The following is a 26,275-nucleotide window of genomic DNA, read 5'->3' as shown; positions in this document are numbered from 1 at the left end:
ATTGAAGACGATATTGCTTCCATCTGCAAGGCAAGAAGTTGAGAAGGCAAAGAAGGAAAAACGGGAAAGGATCCAGGAAGGCTTCAGGAAGGATGAGGAATTTAAGTTAAGCCTTAAAAATAGGAAAGACTTTAATACATGGCTAGAGATGGGCATGGGGAATGAGATGAACAAGAGCACAGAAGCAAAAACAGACAGGAAGAAATTGGGAACCAATAGACAGTCCAAGTGGGCTGAGATTGTAGGTGAAAGGGAGTGAGGGCAAGGGCATGTAAATGTTATAAAAGCAGTGCACCAGAAAGATACTTCAGAAAGCTGTAGGACTAGAGACAGGAAAACCAGTTAGGTTGTTACAGCAGTCCAAATAAGATGTATTATATACTACAATGGAAGCAGTGAGAACAGAAAGAAGGCAATAGCTTTGAAACTTATTGTGGAAACAGAATTGAGAGAACTTAGTAAACAGATAAATACAGAGAGATATAGGAAATGCAAGAAATTACTTTTTTAAAATGTTTCTTACTCTTTGAGAATTCAAATAGAGTACTTTGGCTCCCAAAACAGCATTAAACTATCAAGATATAAGTGGTCGAAATACTGGGGCTCCACTACAGAAACAAACAATTTACTCAATTTCTCCAAATATTCTGGCCGACAACAGCTTTATAGGCTTACCTGGACAACTCCCTTTTTCTTATGATATTTCTCTCCAAGTTTTTTGGTTATAATTTTCACAATAATTTCCTTTAAAAAAAAAAAAACAAAAAAAATGAAGTTATTTTAGAAAAAGGTTTCAATTTAAGTTAATGTTTATGGAAGAGCTTTTCCTAAGTTAGTTGTTACTGCTGTGCAACAGTAAATAGAAAAGCACAGATTTCCAAGCATGGCCACTACTGGCTAACCTATGAGCAAAACATCCCTTTAAGAATCTCTCATTTTTTGTTCAGATCACTACTACCAAAAAAGAATCAAGATAAGAAGACTCTTTACTACATGGTGAAAATATCTCAACACCCAAGAACCTTTATCTCTTGAATTTTACCCAATTAATTCATGTCTTCCATGTACAGTGTATTATTTTGTTGATTTCATTCTTTTTAAAAAAATAAAGTAACTTATTAACCAAACATATTCAAATATTCTAATACGCAACAAAAAAGACTGCAAAGAAAAAGTGCAAAGTTTCACAATTTACAGTTAAAGTTTAAGAAACTTTTAAAACACAAAGTAAACCAGTGTTCAATCTTGACAGATACAGGGATTAGCAAAGGTTCCTGGAAAAATATCAAGAAACCTTTAAGCTCATGTATTGTAGTCAAATTAGTTCAAAAGCTTCTCACTTTATGACTTTCAATTTTTGACTTACTAAAAATTTTCAGATTAACTCTTCTTGTTCTTTTGAGAACCTAATGTTCAAATGATAAAAAAAATTAAGATTACATATATTTCACATAAAGAGAAGTTGGGCTTTTTTCTTCTTTCTGTCTTCCTGATTCTTATAAGCTTTTCAAAGATTAGCAATGAAAATTTAATTGTTCCATGTACTGCTATATTCAGTGCAATGATTTTGTATTTGTTATTTCAAATGTTTATTTTTAAAAAGAGAACAGTTACATATCAGTCCTACATTAAGGCACGTTAAATACTGAATTTTTAAAAAGTTTTCAAGAAGCCTGGTATGGGGGAGGGGAGAAGGGATGTAAGGCAGCAGAGAAGACAGTCTTTTAATACTAGAACTCTTTCTAGTATCTAAGAGAATGCTTGAATCATCTTTATTCACGTCTATCCTGATAGCTCTGAAAAGAAACTAATTAATGCCAGGGCAGGCAGTTTCTTTGACTCAGGTATTATTGTATGCCATAAGGAAATAAGATGAGTTTACCAAAGGCTGTAAAATGAGATAACCTGAAGAGAAATGATGATTCATTAAGCAATTACAATTTTTACCCACTTAAGTTCATTTCTAGAGTTTCGAAAAATACATTTGGATAAACTGTTTCAGGGTTAAAATAAAATAGAAAATTAATCAAAACAATTATTGAAATAGCTTAAAATATCTCAATACGCTATACCTCCCTACATGAAAATGCTGAACAACAGCATTAACATACTTATTTTAACTGCATATATGTAAGCCATGTAAAGCTGTTGGTAAATTACAACTGGGTATCATATTCTTGGAAAAACAGTTATTCCACAAAAACAACCAACACTTCAGAGAACTACAATTATTTACTAAGCTAAAAATCACTGAACTGCCAACAGGATGTAGTGGCACAGTAGAAAGAGTCCTGGATTAAAAGAGTGCCTGACCAAAGGCCCTGAATTCAATTCTGTCTCTGCCACTTCCTCCCTGGGTGGCCCGAAGCAAATCACTTATTCTGAGCCTCATTTCCCTCATCTATAAAATGGATAGGTTGTTCTAGATGACTTTAAGATCCCTTTCAACAACAAATCTATAAACCTATGAAATTAATCTGATTGATTCAGGTTTTACTCTCATTACAGTTTTCAGTATATAAAATTCTGGAGGACAAAATTCTCTAAAGAAAACATAAAATCTACCAATTTTCAAAAAACACCTATCCTAAGGGGGAAAAAAGTATTTCTAAAACAACTAGGTAGATTTCTCCCTCCTACAGGGTGCAATAACATTCTCCACTGGGTAGGTAGGGAAGAAAATCTCTGCTTTTATAAGAGAGAAAGGAAAAATAAACCCTCATTTTCACATAGACTCAGACATTGCCTTCAAAAGGTTTACAAAGACCTTAAACTTCAACCCACAAATTAAATATATAAATATGATTCAATTGTCATATTCCTAAATTAATCAGGTATAGTTAGATAGAATGGTTTTACAAATTGCATTAATTTCTTACATTACAAGAGGAAGCATTTTCTTTTTAGTAACACTGACTTTCTGAATTAATCCTCATTGCTACCACTAGTAAGAATTATCTCCATTTTACAATGGTAAAAAAAGACAATATAAAGGTAAAAATAAAGATGCAACTGATTTTCAAAGACAGTGGATCAGACTTCTCATCTCCTACATTAATACACTTTCATTTTGTAATTGGCACATTTCTTTCTTTCTAAGATTTGCTTCCTTAGAAAACTGAGTGCCACTTCAAAGGAAAAAAAAGTTTCGTGAAAACTTTCCAGCTTACTAAGTTTAGAACAGATGCCTCAATAAATACAAATGCTTTTCCTTGGCCTGCCAGATTCAAATCAGATTTCTTCTATAATCCAGGAACATTTTAATGTTTCTTAGTTAAAATTATCTTCAATCTCAGATATGAAAATCTATCTGTTGCTAGATTTAGCATTTCCTTGAAAAACAGTTATTTCTTTCTTGAAGTATAAAGGAATGTTTTGAAATATATTGCATCCTAACTGAAAGATCTGCAATCACTAGCTACAAAAGCAAGTCTTTTTATGAAAATTACTAAATATATTGCACAAAACTCATGAAAAAGAATTTGTATTTGGAAAATTAGATATTTGTGGTAAATAAGAACAGAAAAAAATTTCATACAGTGATAAATCTGGACCTTAAAAACTAGTGCTCTGGGGGAAGCGGAGCCAAGATGGCAGAGGAGAGTGACAGACCTGTAGAAGCTCCCCCACGCCGTCCATACAATACCTGCAAAAAATGACTAAACAAATTCTAGAGCAGCAGAAGCCACAAAACGACAAAGTGAAGGACATTTCAAGCCCAGGACAGCCTGCAAGGCCGTCAGGAAGGGTCTATCACACCGGGCGTGGAGAAGAGTGCAGCCCAGCTTGGGCTGTGAGGCGGAACAGGTTTCAGGGAACCACTGGCAGCAACAGTTCCCAGACTACTCAACCCACAAACACCACAGACAACTTCAAAGGTCAGTGGGAGGGCTCCTTCATCCAGGACAGGGGAACTTGGTCTGGACCTCCGGCAGCAGCCACTGTAGCAGCAAGGAACATTTTTGAAGCCCTCTGCCTACAGCTCCTGAGGGAACTGAGTGGCCAATCTGAATCTCAGCCCTGGGAGACCTGGGAGCCCTGAGCAGGCCCTGGGGTGTGGAGAAGCACTGGTGTGGTGGAGCTGGAGGTGGTAGTGGAGAAGGAATTCTACTCACATATTCTGGGCAGAAGTTGCTCCCAGACCAGTGCACAGTAAACTCCTCTCTTTTGATTGTGCCCCCTTGGAGGAACTAAGAACTTACAGGTCCCCAGAGTACACCCTCCCCTTGACAAATGACTCAAAAGTCAAGTAACTGGCTGGGAAAATGCACAAAAAAGGGGGAAAAAAATAAGACTACAGAAAGTTACTTTCTTGGTGAACAGGTATTTTCTTCCATCCTTTCAGATGAGGAAGAATAATGCATACCATCAAAGGAAGTCAAGGCTTCTGCATCCAAAATCTCCAAAATAAATATGCAGTGGTCACAGGCCTTGGAAGAGCCCAAAAAGGATTTTGAAAATCAAGTAAGAGAGGTGAAGGAAAAATTGGGAAGAGAAATAAGAGCGATGCAAGAAAATCATGAAAAGTGAGTCAACAGCTTGCTAAAGGAGACCCAAAAAAAATGCTGAAGAAAATAACACCTTTAAAATAGGCTAACTCAATTAGCAAAAGAGGTCCAAAAAGCCAATGAGGAGAAGAATGCTTTTAAAAGCAGAATTACCAAATGGAAAAGAAGGTTCAAAAGCTCACTGAAGAAAATAGTTCTTTCAAAATTAGAATGGAACAGATGGAAGCTAATGACTTTATGAGAAACCAAGTAATCACAAAACAAAACCAAAAGAATGAAAAAATAGAAGATAATGTGAAATATCTCACTGGAAAAATAACTGGCCTGGAAAATAGATCCAGAAGAGATAATTTAAAAATTATGGGACCACCTGAAAGCTATGATCAAAAAAAGGGCCTAAACATCACCTTTCATGAAATTAGCAAGGAAAACTGCCCTGATATTCTAGAACCAGAAGGCAAAATAAATATTGAAAGAATCCACCGATCACCTCCTGAAAGAGATATGAAAAGAGAAACTTCTAGGAATATTGCAGCCAAATTCCAGAGTTCTCAGGTCAAGGAGAAAATATTGCAAGCAGCTAGAAAGAAACAATTTGAGTACTGTGGAAATACAACCAGGATAACACAAGATCTAGCAGCTTCTACATTAAGGGATAGAAGGGCCTGGAAAATGATATTCCAGAAGTCAAAGGAACTAGGATTAAACCCAAGAATCACTTACCCAGCAAAACTGAGTATAGAGCTTTATTGCAATGCAAGGACTTAAAAATATCCCCAATCGTCTTTTAAGGAAAATTGCCAACCTCATCCAGAGAAAGAACTATGGAATTCAATCGCAGAATGTAACAGATCATTTTCTTTTGTATTACATTTTGGTTTGTTATATGATTTCTCCCATTCATTTTAATTCTTCTACACAGCATGACTATAGTGAAAAAGTATTTAACAGGAATCTATGTGTAGAACCTATATAAAATTGTATGCCGTCTCTGGGAGGAAGGGGGAAAGTAGAGGAGAGGGACGGGGGAAAAAAATCTAAGTTATATGGTAGTGATTGTAGAACACTGAAAATAAATAAAATTAATAAAAAAAAACAGTATAATTCTTCAGGGGAAAAAAACAGTCATTCAATGAAATAGAGGACTTGCAAGCATTCTTGATGAAAAGACCAGAACTGAATAGAAAATTGACTTTCAAACACAAGAATCAAGAGAAGTATGAAAAAGTAAACAGGAAAGAGAAATCATAAAGGAATTTCTAAAGTTGAACTGTTTATATTCCTACATGGAAAGATAATATTGGTAACTTTTGAGATTTTCTCAGTATTTGGGTAGTTGGAGAGATTATACACACATACACACACACACACACACACACACACACACACACACACACACATAATATAAAAATATATAGATAGAGAGCACAAGGTGAGTTGAATAAAAAGGGATGATATCTAAAAAAATAAAATTAAGGGGTGAGAGAGGAATATATTGGGAGAAGAAAGGGAGAATGGGGCAAATTATCTCTCATAAAAGAGCCAAGAAAAAGCTTTTTCAATGGAGGAGAAAAGGGAGGAGGTGAGAGGGAAAAAGTGAAGCTTAATCTCATCACATTTGGCTTACGGAGGAAATAACATGCACACTCAATTTGGTATGAAAATCTATCTTACACTACAGGAAAGTAGGGGAGAAGGGGACAAGTGGGGCGTGGGGGACGATAGAAGGAAGGGCAAATGGGAGAAGGAAGTAATTAGAAGTAAACACTTTTGGAGAGGGACAAGGTCAAAAGAAAGAATAGAATAAATGGGAGGCAGCGTAGGATGGAGGGAAGTATAAGTTAGTCTTTCACAACATGACTATTATGGAAGTCTTTAGCAAAACTACACACATATAGCCTACATTGAATTGCTCGCCTTCTCAGTGAGAATGGGTGGTAAGGAAGGAAGGGAGAAAAGTTGGAACTCAAAGTTTTAGGAATGAATGAATGTTGAGAACCGTTTTTGAATATAACTGGGAAATAAGAAATACAGAAAACTATCTTGCCCTACAAGAAAAGAGAGAAGATGGGGATAAGGGAAGAGAGGGGTGAGATAGAAGGGAGGGCATATTGAGGGAAGGGGTAATCAGAATGCAAGGCATTTTGGAGTGGGGGAAGGGGAGAGATGGGGAGAAAATTCGGAACTCAAAATTTTGTGGAAATGAATGTTTAAAACTATAAATAAATAAATAAACATTAAAAAATAAAAAAATAAAGAAAAGTATGCAAAGAAAAAAGTACACAAAAGAAAAAATCAAACAGAATGTTCTTATTATCTTGTCAAGTAAATTGTAAATATTGCAATTTATGATTTTATATATAATCATTTTAGTTTAAAAAAAACAAAAAACTAGTACTTAAAAAATTGTACTTACAGGGTGCAGCCAATAATCTGTTCGAGCACTTTTTTTCTTTTGTTCTTCAAGCTACAAAACAAATAAGCTATTCATAATACTGTTCCTAAAAAGTCTTTAACAAGTTGTAAATAACTTTTTTAATTACCAAGAAGATACTATGAAAAAAAAAATATAACAATTCTTGGTTTTACATATGATTCTCTTTTTGGCCTTTTTTGTATAAGGAAATATTCCTGCTTGGTGAAGTTTGTCTAGCTTATAATTAAAAAAAAGAAAAAGAAGAGAAAAACAATTCACTGAAAATTCTGGAAAATATATTCCAAAAGACAGGCATAACCTGGATTGGCAAAGACAAGGTAGAAGGAGAAAAATGGGAAAAAATTATGGTCAAGAAGGTGAACACCAAAGACTCAGGGTATGTCATAAGTGTGAAAAATCCCAGGGTAAGAATTTCCTCCACTGATTCATCTCCAGTGTCAGCCCTTCCAACCTTTCTAGTCTCTTTAGCCTTACTTCTCTCCACAGGCTTTATGTAGTTATACTGGACTTCTCACAGAAGACACTCTATCTCTCACCTCAGAGCCTTTGCACCATTCCTGGAACACTCTCCTCCATCACTTCTGCCTCTTAGTTTCTCTACCTTCTTCTCAGCTCAAATCCTACCTTCTGCAAGAGGCCTTCACTGATCCCCTCCAATTGCTAGTGCTTTCTCATTGTGTATCTTGTCTCTGCACTAGACTGTGAAGTCCTTAAGAGTAAAATCTGGTTTGGCTTTTCTCTATATACCCAGTGATTAGCAGAATGCCTGGCACAGAGTAAACACTTGAATGCCCATTGACTGGCTGACTATAAGCTATAGAACGTTAATTGTTAAAAAGCAGGATTCCTAAAATTTCTCATCTCATTCACTTTTAAAGATGAATGCAACAACTGCAACTACCCTCAGCTGCTGAAACTAGTTTGTCCTTCTTTCCCAAAGTTAAAGATTAGAAATGATGTTTATACAAAGTAAGAGCAGGGATTACACTCCACTATCAGAGCAAGTTCAAGCACAAGTAACTAATGGCATTTGAAATTATTTTAATATGGTAATAAAGCCAGAGGAAGAGAGAAATAAAAAATACAAACAACCAGAGGGGGGAACAGATAAATAGATGACAGAACTCTGTCACACACCAATATGATTTTCAATCTTTTCTTGGGAATAAATGAGAATATTTTACCTCCAAATGAAACCTAATTCTAGAGTCTCCAACTTTTCATATGAATGAAGGGTAACCAAGATATTCAAGGTTACAATGGAAAGAAATTAATCTGCAGATTATGCCATTTAAACAGCTACTTAGTTTGCTGCTTTTATATCATACTTAAGCCTTTCAGTTTGTCCTCTACAGGGTGAATTTTCAGCATCAGAGGAGAATGAATAGTAGGAAAAAAAACAACAGATAAAAGCACTAGAGATTTTACTTTATCAGTACTACCTAAATTAGTTTTTTATGGGATGAAATTTTTAATTCCATAGATAAAAATGCATCCCTGAAAGACAAAGGCAGGTATAACATAGTAGTGCATACACCAAAAGTGATCACATTCAATGCCCTCAAAAATAACTTGTCAATCTTTTAATGGCTAGAAAAAGGTAGAAATTTCTTTGGTCAGGGAAAGGGAAAAACACAGCAACTGTTTTAACCATTTTAAGAACAGAAGTATTAAGTTTCCATCCAGTCCTTCCTCTCCTTTTCTAGGTAGGGTAAAGCTACAGTCTGGGAGTTTGTAATGGTAAGAAAATTTGAAGATCTTCCCTGCCCCTTAATAGGCTCATGTGACCTGCATTGAGGTTTGGCCCAGCCCACAGCTTGAGTCAAGGAAGCCCATGGTAGGAGGAGCTTGCCAAGTGAGTGTAGCACTCACTCTAGCAGAGCATCTAGAGTGAGTGAGAGGAGTGATTTTGCCTAAGGAAGCTTGTTTGTGGGAAGGCCCCATGGGGGGAAGGCTTGGGGATGGCCATGCTCCCCTGCATTGATAATGTGTATAGATTTCTTTGTTACTATGATGGATTTGGCTGTCTACTATTTGAATAAATGTCTTGGTTTCATCTTTGAGGAAGAGAGTTTATATCTTGTGAATCTACCCTGGAAATACACATGCATATCCATAGTTGCTACTGTGGGTATTGCATTGGCACTATACGGTTGCAGAGACAAATATCCACTAGAATATATACAAGATCCCAATTAGTTTCAGAGCCACAAATTTGACCATCATCAGCTAAATGCTTTCAACTATACAAAGTACTTTAACTGAAGATTCATCGTTATGAGCTTGACCAAAAAATTAAAATACCTCATCTGGACATCTTCAATCCTTTGTCAGGATGTGCAATGGTTGGAAGCAACAGGAGAGCATAAGGATATTGGTCTGAAATTAAGGTCTGATTATTGAGAATGTGTATTTCCAAAGAGGAAAAAAATTCAGGACACTAAGGGGAAAAATAACTGTTCTGGCTTTAATAACCCTTTGGATATAAAGCTCTGATTGATAATTTGGTATTGCTGACCTTTCTAATTCTATACCCAAACTGTATAGTGATTTTTAATGACAACTCTTCAGGAAAGAAAGTGTGGTATTTATTCTGGTTTTCTAAATAGATAACTTCACAGATGGATACAGCTAAATCACTTCTCTAAACAGCATGCATAAACTTGTCCAGTCCAAGATGGACATATATTTGTATACTATACTGCAACATCCATTAAGCATTAAGCAACATTCATTCATTGGGTTTTCATTAGCTTTGAAATACATACTTAATCCCCTTTTAAGAATCAATTAACATTTTATAAGATACTCTCTCTTAACTATACCTCCATTATTTCATCAAGTGCAGATTTCTTCTTCTTCTTTTCTTTTGATTGAGATGAGCTGTGGGATGACTCTTTCCGTTTCACTGATGCCGCAGTACCCACCATTTTCAATGCACTTGGACCCAGAGAACTGATGGGGAATAAAGACCAGGTCAGTTAACTGTGACATGAAATCAGGGACTCTCTTTTACCTTTCTTCCCAGCACTTAGCACAATGTCTAAAACAGAGTAATGGTTACCTAATAAATGCTTGCTGGCTGACCTAGCAAATGCCATTTGCAAATAAATGTTTTATAATAAAGAAAGATTAACAAGAGAATCATTGTATTTGATAGCACCACTGATTTATAAGAATTAAAATCAATCAAAAGAACAAAGAAGGTACCATGGTGTAGAAAATAACAAATTTGGACACGGGCTCACAAGGTCCTAGGCACTGTAGAGGCACTGAATAAATTTTCACAGAATCTCAGAAATTGACAATAAAAACACAGAAACCATCTGGTCCAACCCATACCTAATTAAGAATCCAAGCAGTCATTCAGCCTTTCTTTGAAGAACTGAAGAGTAAGAGACAGTGGGTTTCCCTTCATGAGGCAGTTCATTCCACTTTGGGGTAGTTTTAATTGTTAGGAAATTCTTCCATAGTTCCAGTCAAAATCTGACTCGGCAACTTCCACCTAATGATCCTAGTTATGCACTTTGGGGTCCAAGTAGAACAAGTCTGATCCCTGATCCACACAATAGCCTTTCAGATTCTTGAAGACAGCTATCATGTCCCCAGTAAATTTTTTTTTCCAGTTTAAACATCTCTAATTCCTTCCAGAGATCCTCTTATGGTATGATCTTGAAGTTTTTCACCACCTTGGTTGCCCTCCTTTGGATACTCTCCAGCTTATCAATGTCATTCCTAAAATGTAGCACCCAGATCTGACCAGGACAAAATAAAACAAGATTATTGTCTCCCTAGTCCTGCACATTATGCCTCTCTCAAATGTAAGAGGGGTTTATATCTCATGGTAACCTTCTGCTTATTGTAACGGGACGAGTTAGAGCCAACCCCTATCCATTTCAGAACGCCACACTGAGAGCCTGCCTAGATAACCTAGGGGCTTGTCAGTAGGGATGGAACTAGATGGATTTCAGGAGGAAGGGTCTCGTCTTTGTTTGCAACGTGGCAGTTCTTTGTCCTGGCTCCGGATGTCCAGTGGAGAAGACACCCATATAAGGAAAGGTGATAGGTGATAGGTTCAATGTGAAAGGTGATAGGTGATAGGTCCTATGTAAGGCTTAGGAATGTTTTACGTAGTCAAGACTATATATGCATGTGATTTAGATGAAATAAATGGAGTCTTCACCACCTTTGTCTCCCGCCCCATTTCTTTACTCACGAGATCAAGGCCTCTTGCCGGACAAGAGCCTTGGGTCGGGGTCAGGGGTTCCCGTAAATGGTCTAGGGGACCCCAACAGGTTATCACCTCATACTGCTGACTCATGTAATGTTTATAGTTCTGTTATTAGAGTGCCAAGATCTTTTCCAGATGAATTACTATCTTGACATTCCATCTTTATCTCATACTTATAAAGATGATTTCTTAAATTCAAATATAAAATTTAACATTTATCCCCATTAAATTTCATTTCAACAGATTTTGCTCCATGTGTCAAATATGAAGCCACAATACTCAGACCTGCACCAGATTAAAATGTAATTGGGAAGCATTTAACAAAATAAATTTAAAATATAACAGAAAATACATAAAGTTAGTATGTGTTTTCTGAGTCAATATGGGGCCTGCAGGAATCCTTATATACAGTTTAATAGCCCCATTTCTATTTGGGTTTGACAGCAATGCTTCAGACAGCTGAGGTTTTTTTTGGACCCCAGAAAAATCTACATCTGTCACCCAGCCTTATGTTAGTTCTCCAAACTTTGTGTCATCAAGAAATTTGAGCAGTGTACTACCTATACCTATCCAAGTCTTTGATAAAAATGTTAAGTACCCCACGGTGAAGAATATAACTCCTTAGCAGGGGTCCTCCTTCCAAGTTCACATCAAGTCATTAATAGATTCCTGGCCAAGATGGCTGCTTGACGAGAAAAAGTAACACAGCTCCCATACACAGCAGAAAAAACAAAAACAAAAAAAGAAGAAACAGTACTGAACCAAATAATGATCAAGAAATCAAATGAGAAACTATAGTTTTCATTTTATTCTTTCTAGAATGGCGTAAAAAAAAAATCAGCCAGAAGACAAAGCAAAGAGAAGCCCCCCAAAAGCTAGTGCCAGCATGGATAAAGAAAATAAAAGTTTCTCAATGACCAAAGTCAGGCTAAAGACATGGGTAGACTAGAAGGCTGTGTATGTGGAAGAAGCAAAAGTGAAGAGTTACTGTGACAAAGCCTGAGAGTGATCAGAAATCCACAAAATAAACCAGAAGCCACCTGGAACAGCAGTAATCAAGTTGGATGCATCAGCACCTAGGACTAGGAAACCCTAGAACTCCATGGTCCATAGTGTTCTGCCCTGAGACACCATACAGGGCACACTGACCCTCACAGACCCAAGAAAGGTCTAAAACCCAGCATTCCAACTGTAAATACTCTCCTGGAGACAGAAATCAGCACAAAAACCCAGGAAACTCAAGTCAAGAACAAGGGTAAGAACACCCAACCAAAAAGTATAGTAGAGGGCAGCCCCTGGCCCTGGCAGAAACGCCCAGTTCAGGAACTAAAGCTGAAGAGATGTGTAATCACAGAACATACTAACCAGGATAAAGATCTCATCCTAGATCTAGAGATGCCCCAAATCCAACCCAGAGTAACGCTATCATAATAATGTCAAGCAAAGACTCAAAAAGAGAAAATGGATTTTCTACAACAATGATATGAATACCAGAAGAAATGAAGCAAGAGATAAAAAAAGAAATAAAAACCATTTAGGAAAGAACTAGAAACAGAATAAATAACAGAAAAAGTGGTAAACCTTACCCAAATAACAGACTCTCCAAAAAGTAGAATAGGCCATAGAGAATCAATTGATTTCATGATTCAGGAAAATACATAAGAATAAAATCAAAACACTGAAAATATAGCATATGTAATATCAAAAACAACCATCCTGCAAAACAGTTCAAGAAGAGATTAATTTAAAACTCATGGGGCTCCTGGCAACCCTTGATTTGAGAAAGAAATAAAAGTCCTGACCACTCACAACAAATCAGAAATGAAATTGCCCAATAGAACTATAGAAGCAAAAATAATGATTATTCTTATCCTCAAGGAATCACATTCTTGCGGATAATTCAACATATAAATAGACAAATTTTTAAAACTTATTTCAAGAGATAGAGGACACAAACAACTAGGGGGTATCCTATCATACATGGAATAGGACCACAGCTCAGAATTTAAGGAAGTTAAAAATTCTAAAAATCTAACAAAAACTAGTAAATAGAATCGAAATCAAATATAGACAAGTAAAATTTCAATGAAAATTGTAAACATTACCCATTATAGTGGAACTATATTTACCTGGGTTAATGATATTAATTCATATTACATAGCAGTGAAATGAGAAAATTGCATAGCCTTCGTGATTTAACAATATAAATCATTAAAACTGAACTAGATAGACCACTCCCCTGAAAGTGAAGGAAGAAAGTACAACAAAGTGTCAAAATATCTTTTTCTGAAAAGATAATATCTTATACAAGCAAGTGCCAAACAAGCCATAATCAGATTTATAGAGCCAGAAAGGACAACAGAGGTCATCTAATTCAATCCTCTAACTTTAAAGATGAAAAAATTTAAATCCCAGTTATAAAAGAAGAAAAAAACATGCTAAGCCAAATTAGAGTTAAGATGATTCACAAAATATCTTTCCACTTATAGATCTGCTGTAAAGAGACAATGTAGATAAAGTGCTTTTTCAATTATCAAGTACAATGTAAATTATTAAAGAATAAGAACTTTCTCTTCTAGATATATTTCACAAAAACTTTCCATATTCTTAATTAAATAATTGTAAATGTTACTCACCTTGATTTGGAAGAAGCTCCTGAAGTACTTGCTCCTTTATTCAAATTGAATGCAACTAGAAATACCCCCACCCCCGAAAAAAAGAAAAAAGAAAATCAAAATATGTTTCAAGGTGACAATAAAAGGGTTTTTTTTTAATAAATTGCAAACATATCAAGAAATTAAAAATATTCAGGTAGAAATTTTAAAAATTAAGAACTAAAATGCTTCTATTGACTAACTCATTCTACAGGAATTGAAAGCATCTACGTTTAAAAAAAAATATCCCTTACCTTTCTCTTCATCATTTTCCCTGCTTAATTCAGTGAAAACTGGACATTCCTGGAAAGAAAAGTTAAGAATTCCAAGATTTTAGGTTCACCATTTGGTTTATTCCGAATATGAAAATGCCTCAAATTAGTCCTTTATTTTAATATCAGAGGAGGTGTGTCATGGTAGAGACGACTCATATTAAGAGTTCCCCTCAATTTGTCTTTTTGAATTGCCATATTTTCCAGTAATACTGGAACCAGAGCATGGAGGAGGTCCTGAATATGTCAAGGACGAACCCTGCCTATCCACCCTACCCCTCAGTTGATATAATTTGCTGTCTGCATCCCAAACCGGACTCTCTGTGTTTCTTAGGAGTCATGATAGGCACCAGTCAGTCTATGCCAGGCTGGAAAATTTGCTCCTGTAGCTGGGTCCCTTGCAGATAAGCAGACCCTCCTATCTTCATTGTCTGGCAGTTCCCAAGGGAAAAGAAAACAGCTTTTGCCTTTGCCTGGCTCCTCCCCCACAGGAAGGGTTTGGTCCTTCTGCACTCTTCCTCCTCCCAGGCCAAACTCCTTTAGGCGGAGATTTGTGTTTCCTCTTTCTTCCTTTGTCTTGCTGTCATAAATATGCAGACTTCTAAGGGATTGTGAACTCTTGGGGTTCCACATACATGTTCATTTCTCTTGTAAAAAACCTAGCTTCCACAAAAGTTTTGTGAAGCTGTGAATGCCTACTGACACCGAAGACTTCAGAAAATCTGGGTACAAGTCCTACCTCTGACACACAGAGGTTACATGATCCAGTGCAAGTTACCTAATCCCTCGATGCCTCAGGCAACTCTCTATGACTAAAAAAACTGCTCAACAGTTGTGGATCTACAGAGGTTGAAGGAGTTTTCCTCATCAAGTTCCCTACACATGAATGAAATATACTTTAACAACATCCCAATGTGGCTAATTAAATCAACCCTAAAGTAAGATTCTTAAAAGATACAATAAAACAATAATTACCTTTGGAAATTATAGATTCTCAGTCATTAAAAAAAATAACTTTTCTACATAACAGACTGAAGTTTCAAAAGAAGTTACTGTATAATATCTAAAGGAATCTGAGTTTTTCTCATCTAATGTTTTAACTAGAAATAGACATGAGCCAATGAGTCAGATTCAGCCTTTTGTTCAGCTGCATCTGGTCTCTGGGACAAATGTCCAGAGAAACTATTTATGCCCATAGCTGCAGACAAGTAACATAGCTTTAAAAACTGTCCAAAAGAGGGAAAGGAAGATAGCAAAGGATTTAGGATCACAGAAGTAGAGCTAGAAGGGACCTCCGAAGTCAACCCTGTCAGGTCACAGAAAGATCACTTACAGACAGCAGAGATGTTTAGCTTGATAAAGAGTGATTGGAATAATTACTACTAATAAGGTGACTGGAAGGTCTTTGCTATATAAGATAGCTTTCACCCTATAAATAAGCAATGAAATAGCCCTCAAGAGAATTCTTTTTTGAGTTTGAATATGGGAGTTCTAGAAGAAACAGTCTTTAGCAAATGAGGGCTCAGTGTGAGAGGAGGTTCCAGAGTAGTGCTTCAAGTGGGAGGCTTGGATGAGGCTCAGGGGTGGGAGCAGAAATCAGTAACCTATTGTGGTCCACATGAAAGAGGAAAGAAGTCAAGTTCTGTGAGGTGAGGGTTTTTTTAGGGGGTAGGGGAAAAAGTGAAGGAACAGGGTGTTTCCTCACTGCTAGGGGGATGAGGGTGGAGCAAAGGGGATTCTCTAGAGGCTTTATGGTAGGCAAAGTTGGGAAACTCACTGCTTTTAGCTACTGGCCAGTAATCAATTCAAGAGAAGCCATGGAGAGGAGGGAGAGCATTATTTCTAATTACAAAATACTGGAAACAACCTAAATATCCAACAAAAAGGGATAATTCCATAAACTGTTACATTAATGTATCAGAATACTATAACATAATTAAAATAGATAAGCACAAAGAATATAAAGAAATTCAGAAAAGCCTTTTATGAAGTAATGCAAAGCTAAAAAGCAGAAATAGCTAGATCCACATGGAGAAAAGTAAATGGGAATGAATGAACAAAGAATCCTAATAGAGACCTGGAATGAGTGAAAGTTGTTATGACATTTTAATGTATGAAAATTAATTTACTCAAATATAAATTTACAAAGGAAGTTTTCTGGCAGCATTATCAAAAAGCAAATGGGAAGAGTATTTTGAGAAAAGTATTTTCTTACCTGTTCTTTTCCTTCTAGACCTCTTCTTACTTGTTCTTCGATAAATTTGGCAGTTTTTTCTTCATCATCAAGGTCCTGCTTCTTTTTTTTCTCCTGTTCTTGTTGTCGACGGATAGTTTCTGGGTCTCTATCAATGTACTGAATATACCAACCTTTGGGTGTCTCATCCACTTTGCATAAACCTTAAAAAATAAATCCACAAATATATAATCAAACTTTGCCATCAAATTAAAATATAAATGGAGATGAAAGCTGATTAGCAATTCAATTCAAACATTTAATAAAATGCCTAACATAGGGTATTATGTTAGACAGTGGAAATGTAAATATGAAAAAAAAAAATCTGCTTTTGAAGAAGATGCAGCCTAATGCAGAACTGCTGTAATATGTACTCACTTAAGTTAAGAGGCAGGACATGGAATATGTATTTATAATTAATATATAACATAATTTATAATTAATATAAACACGATAATCATACAAAATTCAACTGATACCTCACTGTGGCATAGAAATAACTGTGAATTCTCTAAAAGCTAGGTTACTGAGGAACAACTTCTGGTAAGTCCAACATTCTAGTCTCTGCGTAAGAATTTTGTCAGTCTCCCAAAGAGAGGCCTCCCTAACTTCAGAGAAGCTCATTCCAGGGGGTTGGCCAGTGAGTTATAAACTTTTTAGCTATAGTGACTCAAGAAATCATTGTTGACTAAACCTGGGAGAGGCTGAGAACTGTCTCATTAAAGGAAGAATCCACAAACTGAAATCATAGATCCTTGAAATACTGAATTAATAATGACAACAACCTATATTTACAGAGTATTTTACCACTTACAAAGCACTTTCTTTACAACAAGTCATTCCAGGTTCAGAGCTCTGTCCACTACAGCATCTTGCCATTCTAAAGAAAGCTACAATAGTGTTAAGATTTAACAAAAATGTTTTATAATTTTCAAGATGTGAAAAGTTGAGGAGAGGGGAGTTGGGGGACAGTAGAATGCAGAGGGCAGAGAAGGAAAAGGAAGAGAATAAGCATTTGTATGGTAGCTACCATGACCCGGGCACTGTACTAAGTGCTTTACAAGTACTGTATCATGACTGGTAAGTAAGCTCAGCCAACAGTAAAGGTCAGAGCAGTCTAAGTAAATCACTAAGTCAAAGCTAACTTTTTATCACTCCTGTGATCACAAGCTTACTTACAAGACCACACCCAGCAGAAGATTAGTGAATATAATGGACTAGATATTGGGGGAAATGTTCTTTAAGTAGTTACTCACTTAAGTGGAAAATGGTGAGACACAGAATGAGCATTGAATCTTGTTAAAAAATCATACGTTCTGATCTTGGCTCTGCAAACAACTAGCTATGTAACATTAGAAAAGTAACTGATTTCAACTGCCTGGGTCTCAGTTTCTAGATCAGTACAATAAAAACCTGATGCTATATCTTAGGTCCCTTCCAGCACTAATACTCTATGAGTTCATGACTCAAAAAACATGAGATTTCTTCCCTTTCAATCTTGCCCCAACTGGTGAAACATTTATGAAGCCCTCAGTACAAAGCACTGTGCTAATACAAAATTAAGATAGTCACTGCTCTCAAGAAAGTCACATTCTAATTCAAGGGTGGGGAATCTGAGGCCTTAAGGTCACATGTGGCCCTCTAGGTCCTTAAGCACAGCCCTTTGACTGAATCCAAACTTTACAGAACAAATCCCCTTAATAAAAGGACTGGTCTGTAAAACTTGGACTCAAGTCAAAAGGCTGCAGCCAAGGACTTAGAAGGCCAAGTCAGCCTCCAGGCTGGCAGGTTCCCCACCCCAGTATCTGATCCTTCAAAGATAAAAGTAAAAAGGAGAAAGCAAATACAAAACCTACGTAGGTGGGATAAGACTGAAGACATCTGAACAAGAACAATGAGAAGAAAAGAATTAGACATAACAGTGGTAAGAAACACTAAGAGAGAGTGGTTTAAAGGAAAAAAATGCCCTTTCAAGAGCATTCAACAGAAAATTTTTTGCTCCATTATAGTCCAAGTTTCTCCTTGAAAATTTGCCTCAGTTGTTCTGTTGCCTGATTCACCTACTAATTTCATAAATAAGCTAGTAAATTATGCCAGTTGTCCTTTCTAAGAAAGACATATAACAATTATACTTCTTACTCTTTAAAAGTTACCTTCTCTCCCTAACCACTTGGTAAAATCAGTTAGCGTTTCCCATTGGGTAGCATTCATATGGATATGCTCTCGATGGCTGATATACTCATTATATACAATGTTGTTGTGAACTCTCTTTGTGCCTAAAAACAAAAAACACAGAGCAGTTAGAGGTGGAGAAGATTATGAAATTATAATGAGAAGGTAACTTGAATAACGTAAGTTGCCTACCAAATCGTCTTCTGAGCAGTTCTAAAAAGTCATTTCGGAACTCCCTTAGGGAAAAATAAAAGAAAATATTTAGGTAAATAAGGTAAGATTCATATGTATAATACATGATGCCTTCCTGAAACTGAAAAGAAAAAAAATTAAATAAACCCCATTAAACTATCTGATACACTATAAAATATACTATGTAAAAGGTGTCAATAATTACTGTAAAATGCAGTGGTCAAATCATAGAATTTAGGCAGGGAAAAAATCCTATGAGATTGCAATCTTTAGGCAAGACCACTCAAAATATTTAAGGTGAAGTAACAAATTAACAACATGGATCTGTACCTACATCAAAAGGTTATAATGCATCCTGGCAGTGGGGCGAGAAAAAAAAAGCTTAGTGAGATGAAAAAGTTCAAAAAAATGTAGAAATTGGTCAATCCCATCCATCTTTGAGGTCTCACTATACCTAAACTATCCTTCTTAGCCAATTAATAAATCTGTTTTGACAGCATCTTTAAGCCTACAATTAAATGTTACCTTTTAAAAATAACCTTTTAAAGTATACAGAGTTGCCACCCAAAAATTAGTTTCTTTCTGCTCAAAAAGATATAACACCTAGATACCTTTTTATTGTCAGTTTTCAGAGTTATTCTTATATACGAATGGTGTGAATTTCACACTTCATATTTCACCCAGGAATAAGAAATGAGAAAGACTAGAGGTTTCCAAACTACGGAGAAAGCCCATGTCTATATTCCATGGAATTTTAGCTGTGACTTAAAGGAAACCAGGGAAGTCAGTCGGCAGAGGCAAGTCGGAGAGCATTCCAGGAATGGAAGACAGTCAGAGAGAATGCCCAAAGCCAAGAAATTGAATGTCTTGCTCCTAGCTGTTCCAGCCAGTGTCACTGGACCAGAATACATGTTGAGGAGTAAGGTATAAAAAGACTGGAAATGCCTGGGTTGTAGATAACCAGGACGCCAGTGTCACTGGACCAAAGGGGATGGATGTGTCAGAGAATAAGGTGTAAGACTGGAAAGGCAGGAGGGGGATAGATAATGAAGGGCTCTGCATAACACAAAGATCATTTTGTATTTGCTTCCAGAGGTCACAGGAAGCCACTATGGTTTACTGAGTAAGGGGATGGCATAGTCAACCTAAGCTTTAGGAAAATAATTTTAGTAACAGGAGAATGGATTGGACTGGGGAAAGATCTGTGGGAAGAACCCACAGAATGATGGAGTGAAGCAAATCTCCATCCCAAGACATCCTGGAAGGTCTAAAAGAAGTATCTATCATGCCACGCCAGGAGCAGAGCATAGTCCAGCATGGGCCACACCAGCATAGACAGGACCTGAGCAGGCCTAATAGGCAGGACTGAATCTCTGGTACCTGTGGTGGTTTCCAGACTTCACGACCCAAAACACTAAGGCCAAATTGGAAAGTCAGTGGAAAACACCTGTTGGATCTGTGTGAGAAAGGAGAGTGGTTGGGCCCCAGCCCCAGGTGGCGGAAAGGGAAGAGGAGCCTGCAGCAACAGCAACAGGGGCAGCAGCAGCTGCTATTTCTGGAGCTCTAGGCCCACGGATTGTGGGGGATCCAGTGGGTGACAGTACACCCCCCCCTCCCATCACCACCACTGGAAGCAGAGAATTACCTTAACAAAGGACTCAAAAGTCAAATAAACGGCTGAGTAAATGAGCAAAAGCTGGAAAAAGAATCAGACTATAGAATCTTACTTTGGTAACAAGGAAGACCAAAATATACAAACAGAAAAAGACAACAAAGTCAAAGCTCCCACATCCAAAGCCTCCAAGAAAAATATGAATTGGTCTCAGGCCATAGAAGAGCTCAAAAGGGATTTTGAAAATCAAATAAGAGAAGTAGAGGAAAAATTGCGAAAAGAAATGAGAGTGGTGCAAGAAAATCACAAAAAACAAGTCAACTGCTTGCTAAAGGGAACCCTCCAAAATACTGAAGAAAATAACATCTTAAAAATACACTAACCCAAACGGCAAGTGATCCAAAAAGCCAATGAGAAGAGTGCCTTAAAAAACAGAACTGGCCAGATGGAAAAGGAGGTCCAAAAGCTCACTGAAGAAAATAGTTCTTTAAAGATTAGAATGAAACAGATAGAAGCTAATGACTTTATGAAAAATCAAGAAATTACAAAACAAAGGAATAAAAAAATAGCAGACAATGTGAAATATTTCACTGAAAAAAACAACTGACCTGGAAGACAGATCTAGGAGAGAAAATTTAAAAGTTATTGGACTGCCTGGAAGCCATGATAAAAAAAGAGCCTAGACATCATCTTTCAAGAAATTATCAAGGAAAACTGTCCTGATATACTAGAACCAGAGGGTAAAATAGATACTGAAAGAATCCACTGATCGCTTCCTCAGAGATCCTCAAAGGAAAACTCCTAGGAATATTGAAGCCAAAATCCAGAGTTCCCAGGTCAAGGAGAAAATATTGCAAGCAGCCAGAAAGAAACAATTCAAGTACTGTGGAAACCCAATCAGGATAACATAACATCCAGAAGGTTCTACTTTAAAGGATTGGAGGGCTTGGAATATAACATTCCAGAGATCAAAGGAGCTAGGATTAAAACCAAGAATCACCTACCCAGCAAAACTGAGTAGAATACTTCAGGGGAAAAATTGGCCATTAAATGAAACAGAGAAGCATGAAAAGGTAAACAGGAAAGAGAAGTCATAAGGGCCTTACTAAAGTTGAAATGTTTACATTCCTACATGGAACGATTATATTTGTAACTCTTGAGACTTTTCTCAGTATAAAGATAGTTGGAGGGATTATATGTAGATAGAGTGCACAAGGTAAGTTGAATATAAAGGGATGATATCTAAAAAAGTTAAATTAAGGGATGAGAGTAATATATTTATATTATTGGGAGGAAAAAGGGAGATATAGAATGGGATAAATTATCTCTCACATAAAAGGGGTAAGAAAAAGCTTTTTCAATGGAGGAAGAGGGGGGGAGGTGAAAGGGAAAGAGTTAGCCTTACTGTCATCAGATCTGGCTTAAGTGGGGAATAACATGCACACAATTTGGTATGAAAATCTATCTTACCTTATAGGAAAGTAGGGGGTAAAGGGTTAAGCAGGTAGTTGGGGGGGTGATGATAGAAGGGGGGGGGCAAATGGGAGGAGGGGATAATTAGAAACAAACACTTTTGAGAAGGGACAGGGTCAAAAGAGGGAAGAGAATAAATGGGGGGCAGGATTGGATGGAGGGAAATATAAGATGGATATATATATTTACAGAAATCCTATAAATAGGATATATTTATTTCCTATATAAATATAGGATAGGATGGAGGGAAAAACATGACTTATGGAAGCATTTTTCATGACTACACATGTATAACCTATATCAAACTGCTTGACTTCTCAATGGGGGTGGATAGGGAGGAAGGAAGGGAAAGAAGTTGGAAGCCAAAGTTTTAAAAACAAATGCTAAAAAAAAGAGACAAAGTAGGAGTAGGGGAAGGTTTTGGGGGGAAAAGACAGTGAGTTGTTTTGGACATTTTTTGTTTAAAATGTGCACTGTACATTCTGTTTGAGATATCTGTAAGGCAACTGGAATCCAAGATTGAGGTCAGCAAAGAGACTGGGGCAGGAAAGTTAGATTTGAGAATCATCAGCTTAAAGACGGTAATTAAATCCATGGGAGTTGATGACTCAAGTGAAGTAGTAGAAGGAGAAGAGAAGAGGGCCCAAGATAGAACCTTGAGGGGTACCCAGTGTTAGAAAGTGTGATCTGGATGAGCATCTAGCAAAGGACACTGAGAAAAGGCAGTCGGACAGGAATGACAAGAATCAAGAGACAGAGCCCAGAAAACCTAGCGAGGAGAGAGTGTGATTAAGAGAGCCAAACAACCTTTTAAATCCTGACTGCCATCTACTATTAGTTAATCCTACCTTTGTGTCATATGCAATTTTGATGAGTATATTATCTATGGCATTATCAAATCATTAATAAAAATGTTAAACAGCACAGTATTTAACAAAAGATCCAGGAGGTATTCCCCAAGAGTTGTCATGTCACACTGGCATCGAATCATTAACAACTGCTCTTACAAATATGACCATCCTACCGGTTCTGAATCCATGAGACTGTATTATGATCTTGTCCACATCTCTATATCTCACCTCAACAAAAGCACCATATAATATGGATCAATGTGATGATCAACCATGATTTTAGAAGACTGATGAGGAATAAGGTGTAATATGCTACCCAAATTCAAGATGCAGAATAAGACATGCATTTTCAGAAGTGGTCAATGTGGAAATTTCTTTTGCTTGATGATGAAAATTTATAGCAAGGGTTGTGTTATTTTTTTTATTCAGTGTTTTTAAGCTGTCCCCCATCCCTGGAAGATTGGAGGTTATCAACTCCTTCCCAGGCTTCCTTTAAGTTCCAACTAAAATTCAATCTTCTAAAGAAGCCTTTCTCAACCCCTCTAAATTCTACTGTCTTCCGTTAATTACTTACTATGTTGTATCCTGCATATAATTTGTCTGTGTGTATGTATATATTTTGTTTTAATTTGTTATTGTTCTATCTCCCATTAGACTGTGAACTCCTTGAGGGCAAGGTCTTTTACCTTTCTTTCTATCTCAGCACTCAGCAAACTGCTTGACACATCGCAGGTATTTAATAAATGTTTATTGAGTTTTGTGGGGTTGTTGGGTAGGGATTCAGTAAAAGTTGAGAAGAAAAGAAGAAAGAAAAGGAGGGAGGGAAGAGGAAAGGGGAGGGAAGAGGAAAAGGGAGAGAAGGAAGGAAAGAAGAAAAGAAGGAAAAAAGGAAAGAAGAGCTAGATATAAAAAGGACTATTTGGCAATGACCAAATAACATCACAACAATCTATGATATACATTGAAGTAACTCAACATGTTTTCTTAAAATATGCTTTATAAGACAAATAAAAAGAACAGACACAGAATTTCACGCTGCCAAAAAAAAAAAATATACAAGTACTTACATCACCACTTATTATGTAACTCTGCACAAGTCACTTACCCTCAGTATCCACATCTGTAAAATGAGGGTTCTGGTCTAGATGATCACTAAGGTCCCTTCCAGCTCCTAAATGCTATGATAAAAGGGGTCCCAAAAGTCTTGGCACAGTGTTAAGTTTGAACAGCTGTATGTAAAAACAATCTGCCCTAATAAACCATGAGCAACTGCTCTCTATTTTTCAAAAGCAATCATTAGTTACAATGTTCAACTAACTAGAAACAAAGTAGATGCCCATCAATTGGGGAAATGGCTAAACAAGTCATGATACATGAATTCAATGAAGTGTTCCTATGCTTTAAGGAATTACAAATGTCATGAATACACAGAAACATGGAAAAATCTACATGAACTTGGATATAGTGAAATAAGCACAGCCAAGATACAACAGACACAATGATAACAACAATGTAAATGCAAATTAAACTACAATCACCAAAAATAAAAATTGCCAATGGTGCAAAATCATAAAGAACAAGTAAGGCTCCAAAAAAGATATGAAGCCATTTCCAGCCCACCCTTTCATAAAGGTTTATAAGTATTGTACACTGCAATATTTTCAGATTTTTTTTGATGGACTGATCAATTATGCTGATTTTTTAAAAATGTTTTAAGATGAATCTTAAGAAACACTATTTGTTATATGAGATGGTTCTCTGGGAAATGGAGGAATTCTAGGGGAAACTGGTAATGTTAAAAAAAAGAACATCAATAAAAACTGATTTTTTTTTTAAAGTTCAATTGAATGTTATTGAGTCGTGTGGGACTCTGTGACCCTATTTAGGGTTTACTTGGCAAAAATACTAGAGTGGTTTGCCATTTCCTTCTCCAATTCATTTTACAGATGAGGAAACTAAGACATATACTTAAGTGACTTGTTCAGGGTTACCCAGTTAATAAGAATCTGAGGCTGATTTTGAACTTGGGTCTTTCTGACTCTAGGCATAGCTCTCCATCCACTGTGCCACCTAGCCGTTTCTTAACTATATTCTTGAGATACTCACTCTGAAAAATAATCCATAAATTGCTGAGGATCTTCTGAAGCCAGAAGGAGTTGTCTCTGATGAGACTCCGACATGCAATGGCACTTAAAACCATTCTACAAAGCAGAAAAGATGATGGTTAATTTTCTTTTAACTTTTGTAATTCATCATACAGATTTCTTAATATCTGACCTACATTCCTACCTGATTCAGAATAGAAGTTCTCTCTTTTCCAAGGCTATGTATTTAAATCCTGGCTTTATTTATTCCCTCTCCCTTTTATACCACTATATTTCCATCTTCATACTGGAAAAGATGGAAGGCAAAAAATATTTTTCCTAGACACTTCAATATGGTTGAGGTACTATCTGTTTCTTGTGTTCCCTACTTTAGGGAGGTCCTTTTTATACGTCTCTACTCCTTTACACTTAAAGGCTAGCTCAATTCTCTAGCTTGCCCTCTAAATTTGTTCTAGTTGAATAATTCCTGCTGTGACCCATATTACTTTTCAGAAAACTGGCTATTCCTAAGCATCTGTGACAAAGTAATATTACCCATGCCCATAACTTCATCGCCTGTAAGCAGCTGATCCCAAAATGTGTAACTCTAGCCTTACTTTTTACACACATAAATCTTCTCTACTGGGAAGCTATATTTGGTTATTCTGTTAAGTACTCCAAATTCAATATGTCAAAAATTGTCCCCAAACTTGCTTCTGTCCATAATTTTTCATTTCAATTAAAAATATTAAGCTACTGCTATGCATAGAATGTTTTGGGTGGCAGGGATAAAAAGATCAAAACAGAAAAAGTCTCTGCCCTCAAGGAATTTACATTCTTCTATAGAGTTCAATATGCACAGAAATCCTAAGATGGAGAATACAAACAACTAGGTGGATCAGGGAAGGACCAGGGCTGAGCCACAACTGAGCTAAAGATTCAGAGTGAGAGATGAGAAGATAAAGGGAAATGAAGACCGCAGGCTTTTCTCTTGTAAGAAGGGAAGGGGAACCTAATCTATGACTCCCTCCTGCAAACAGCATCACATAGTTGAGAGGAATCTAAGTAGACATTCTAATTCAACAAACAAGAATCCTTTCTAGAATGTATCCAACAAGTGATTATTGAGCCTCTATCTGAAAACCTTCAATGTACATCCCAAGACTATCTATCCCATTCTAGACATTTCTATAATATGGTCTTCAGTTCTCTCATCAGCTGGATAGTCATCCTCTGCACACATTCCAGCTTATTAACGTCCATCCTAAAATACTGAACCCAGAATCCAATACAGGGTGGGATAGGGGAATGGAACAAGCATGTATTAAGTATCTGCTATGTATCAAGAACAGTACTAAGAGATTTACAAATATTATCTCACTTAATCCTCACAACAATTCTAGGAGATAGGTGCTTTATTGGCTTCACTTTAGAGTTGAAGAAACTAAGACTGTAGACATATCTATCATACACACACACACACAAAATCTCCCCCATTAAAATCTCTGTTGAAGGATGGGACTCTTTTTTGCTTACTTTGGATCCCCAATACATAG

At 36.7% G+C, this 26,275-nt stretch overlaps 1 protein-coding gene across 1 annotated transcript in view; it reads right to left on the bottom strand.

The window, feature by feature from the left end:
• KIN (Kin17 DNA and RNA binding protein) overlaps positions 1-26,275 on the bottom strand; it is a 41,992-nt gene that overhangs the window by 13,646 nt on the left and 2,071 nt on the right. The window contains exons 2-10 of the mRNA XM_072653404.1: positions 24,742-24,836; positions 18,700-18,743; positions 18,489-18,611; positions 16,318-16,499; positions 14,085-14,133; positions 13,813-13,867; positions 9,771-9,900; positions 6,925-6,975; positions 676-744 (exon numbers count right to left, since the gene is read on the bottom strand). Coding sequence (XP_072509505.1) covers positions 676-744; positions 6,925-6,975; positions 9,771-9,900; positions 13,813-13,867; positions 14,085-14,133; positions 16,318-16,499; positions 18,489-18,611; positions 18,700-18,743; positions 24,742-24,836 — 798 coding nt within the window. The remainder of the gene's footprint in view (positions 1-675; positions 745-6,924; positions 6,976-9,770; positions 9,901-13,812; positions 13,868-14,084; positions 14,134-16,317; positions 16,500-18,488; positions 18,612-18,699; positions 18,744-24,741; positions 24,837-26,275) is intronic.

The sequence above is a fragment of the Notamacropus eugenii genome, chromosome 3 (genome assembly GCF_028372415.1).
Source record: "Notamacropus eugenii isolate mMacEug1 chromosome 3, mMacEug1.pri_v2, whole genome shotgun sequence".
Classification (NCBI taxonomy): Eukaryota; Metazoa; Chordata; class Mammalia; order Diprotodontia; family Macropodidae; genus Notamacropus; species Notamacropus eugenii.
The sequence above is the reverse complement of the archived record's forward strand: the minus strand, read 5'-3'. Positions and strand labels throughout refer to the sequence as shown.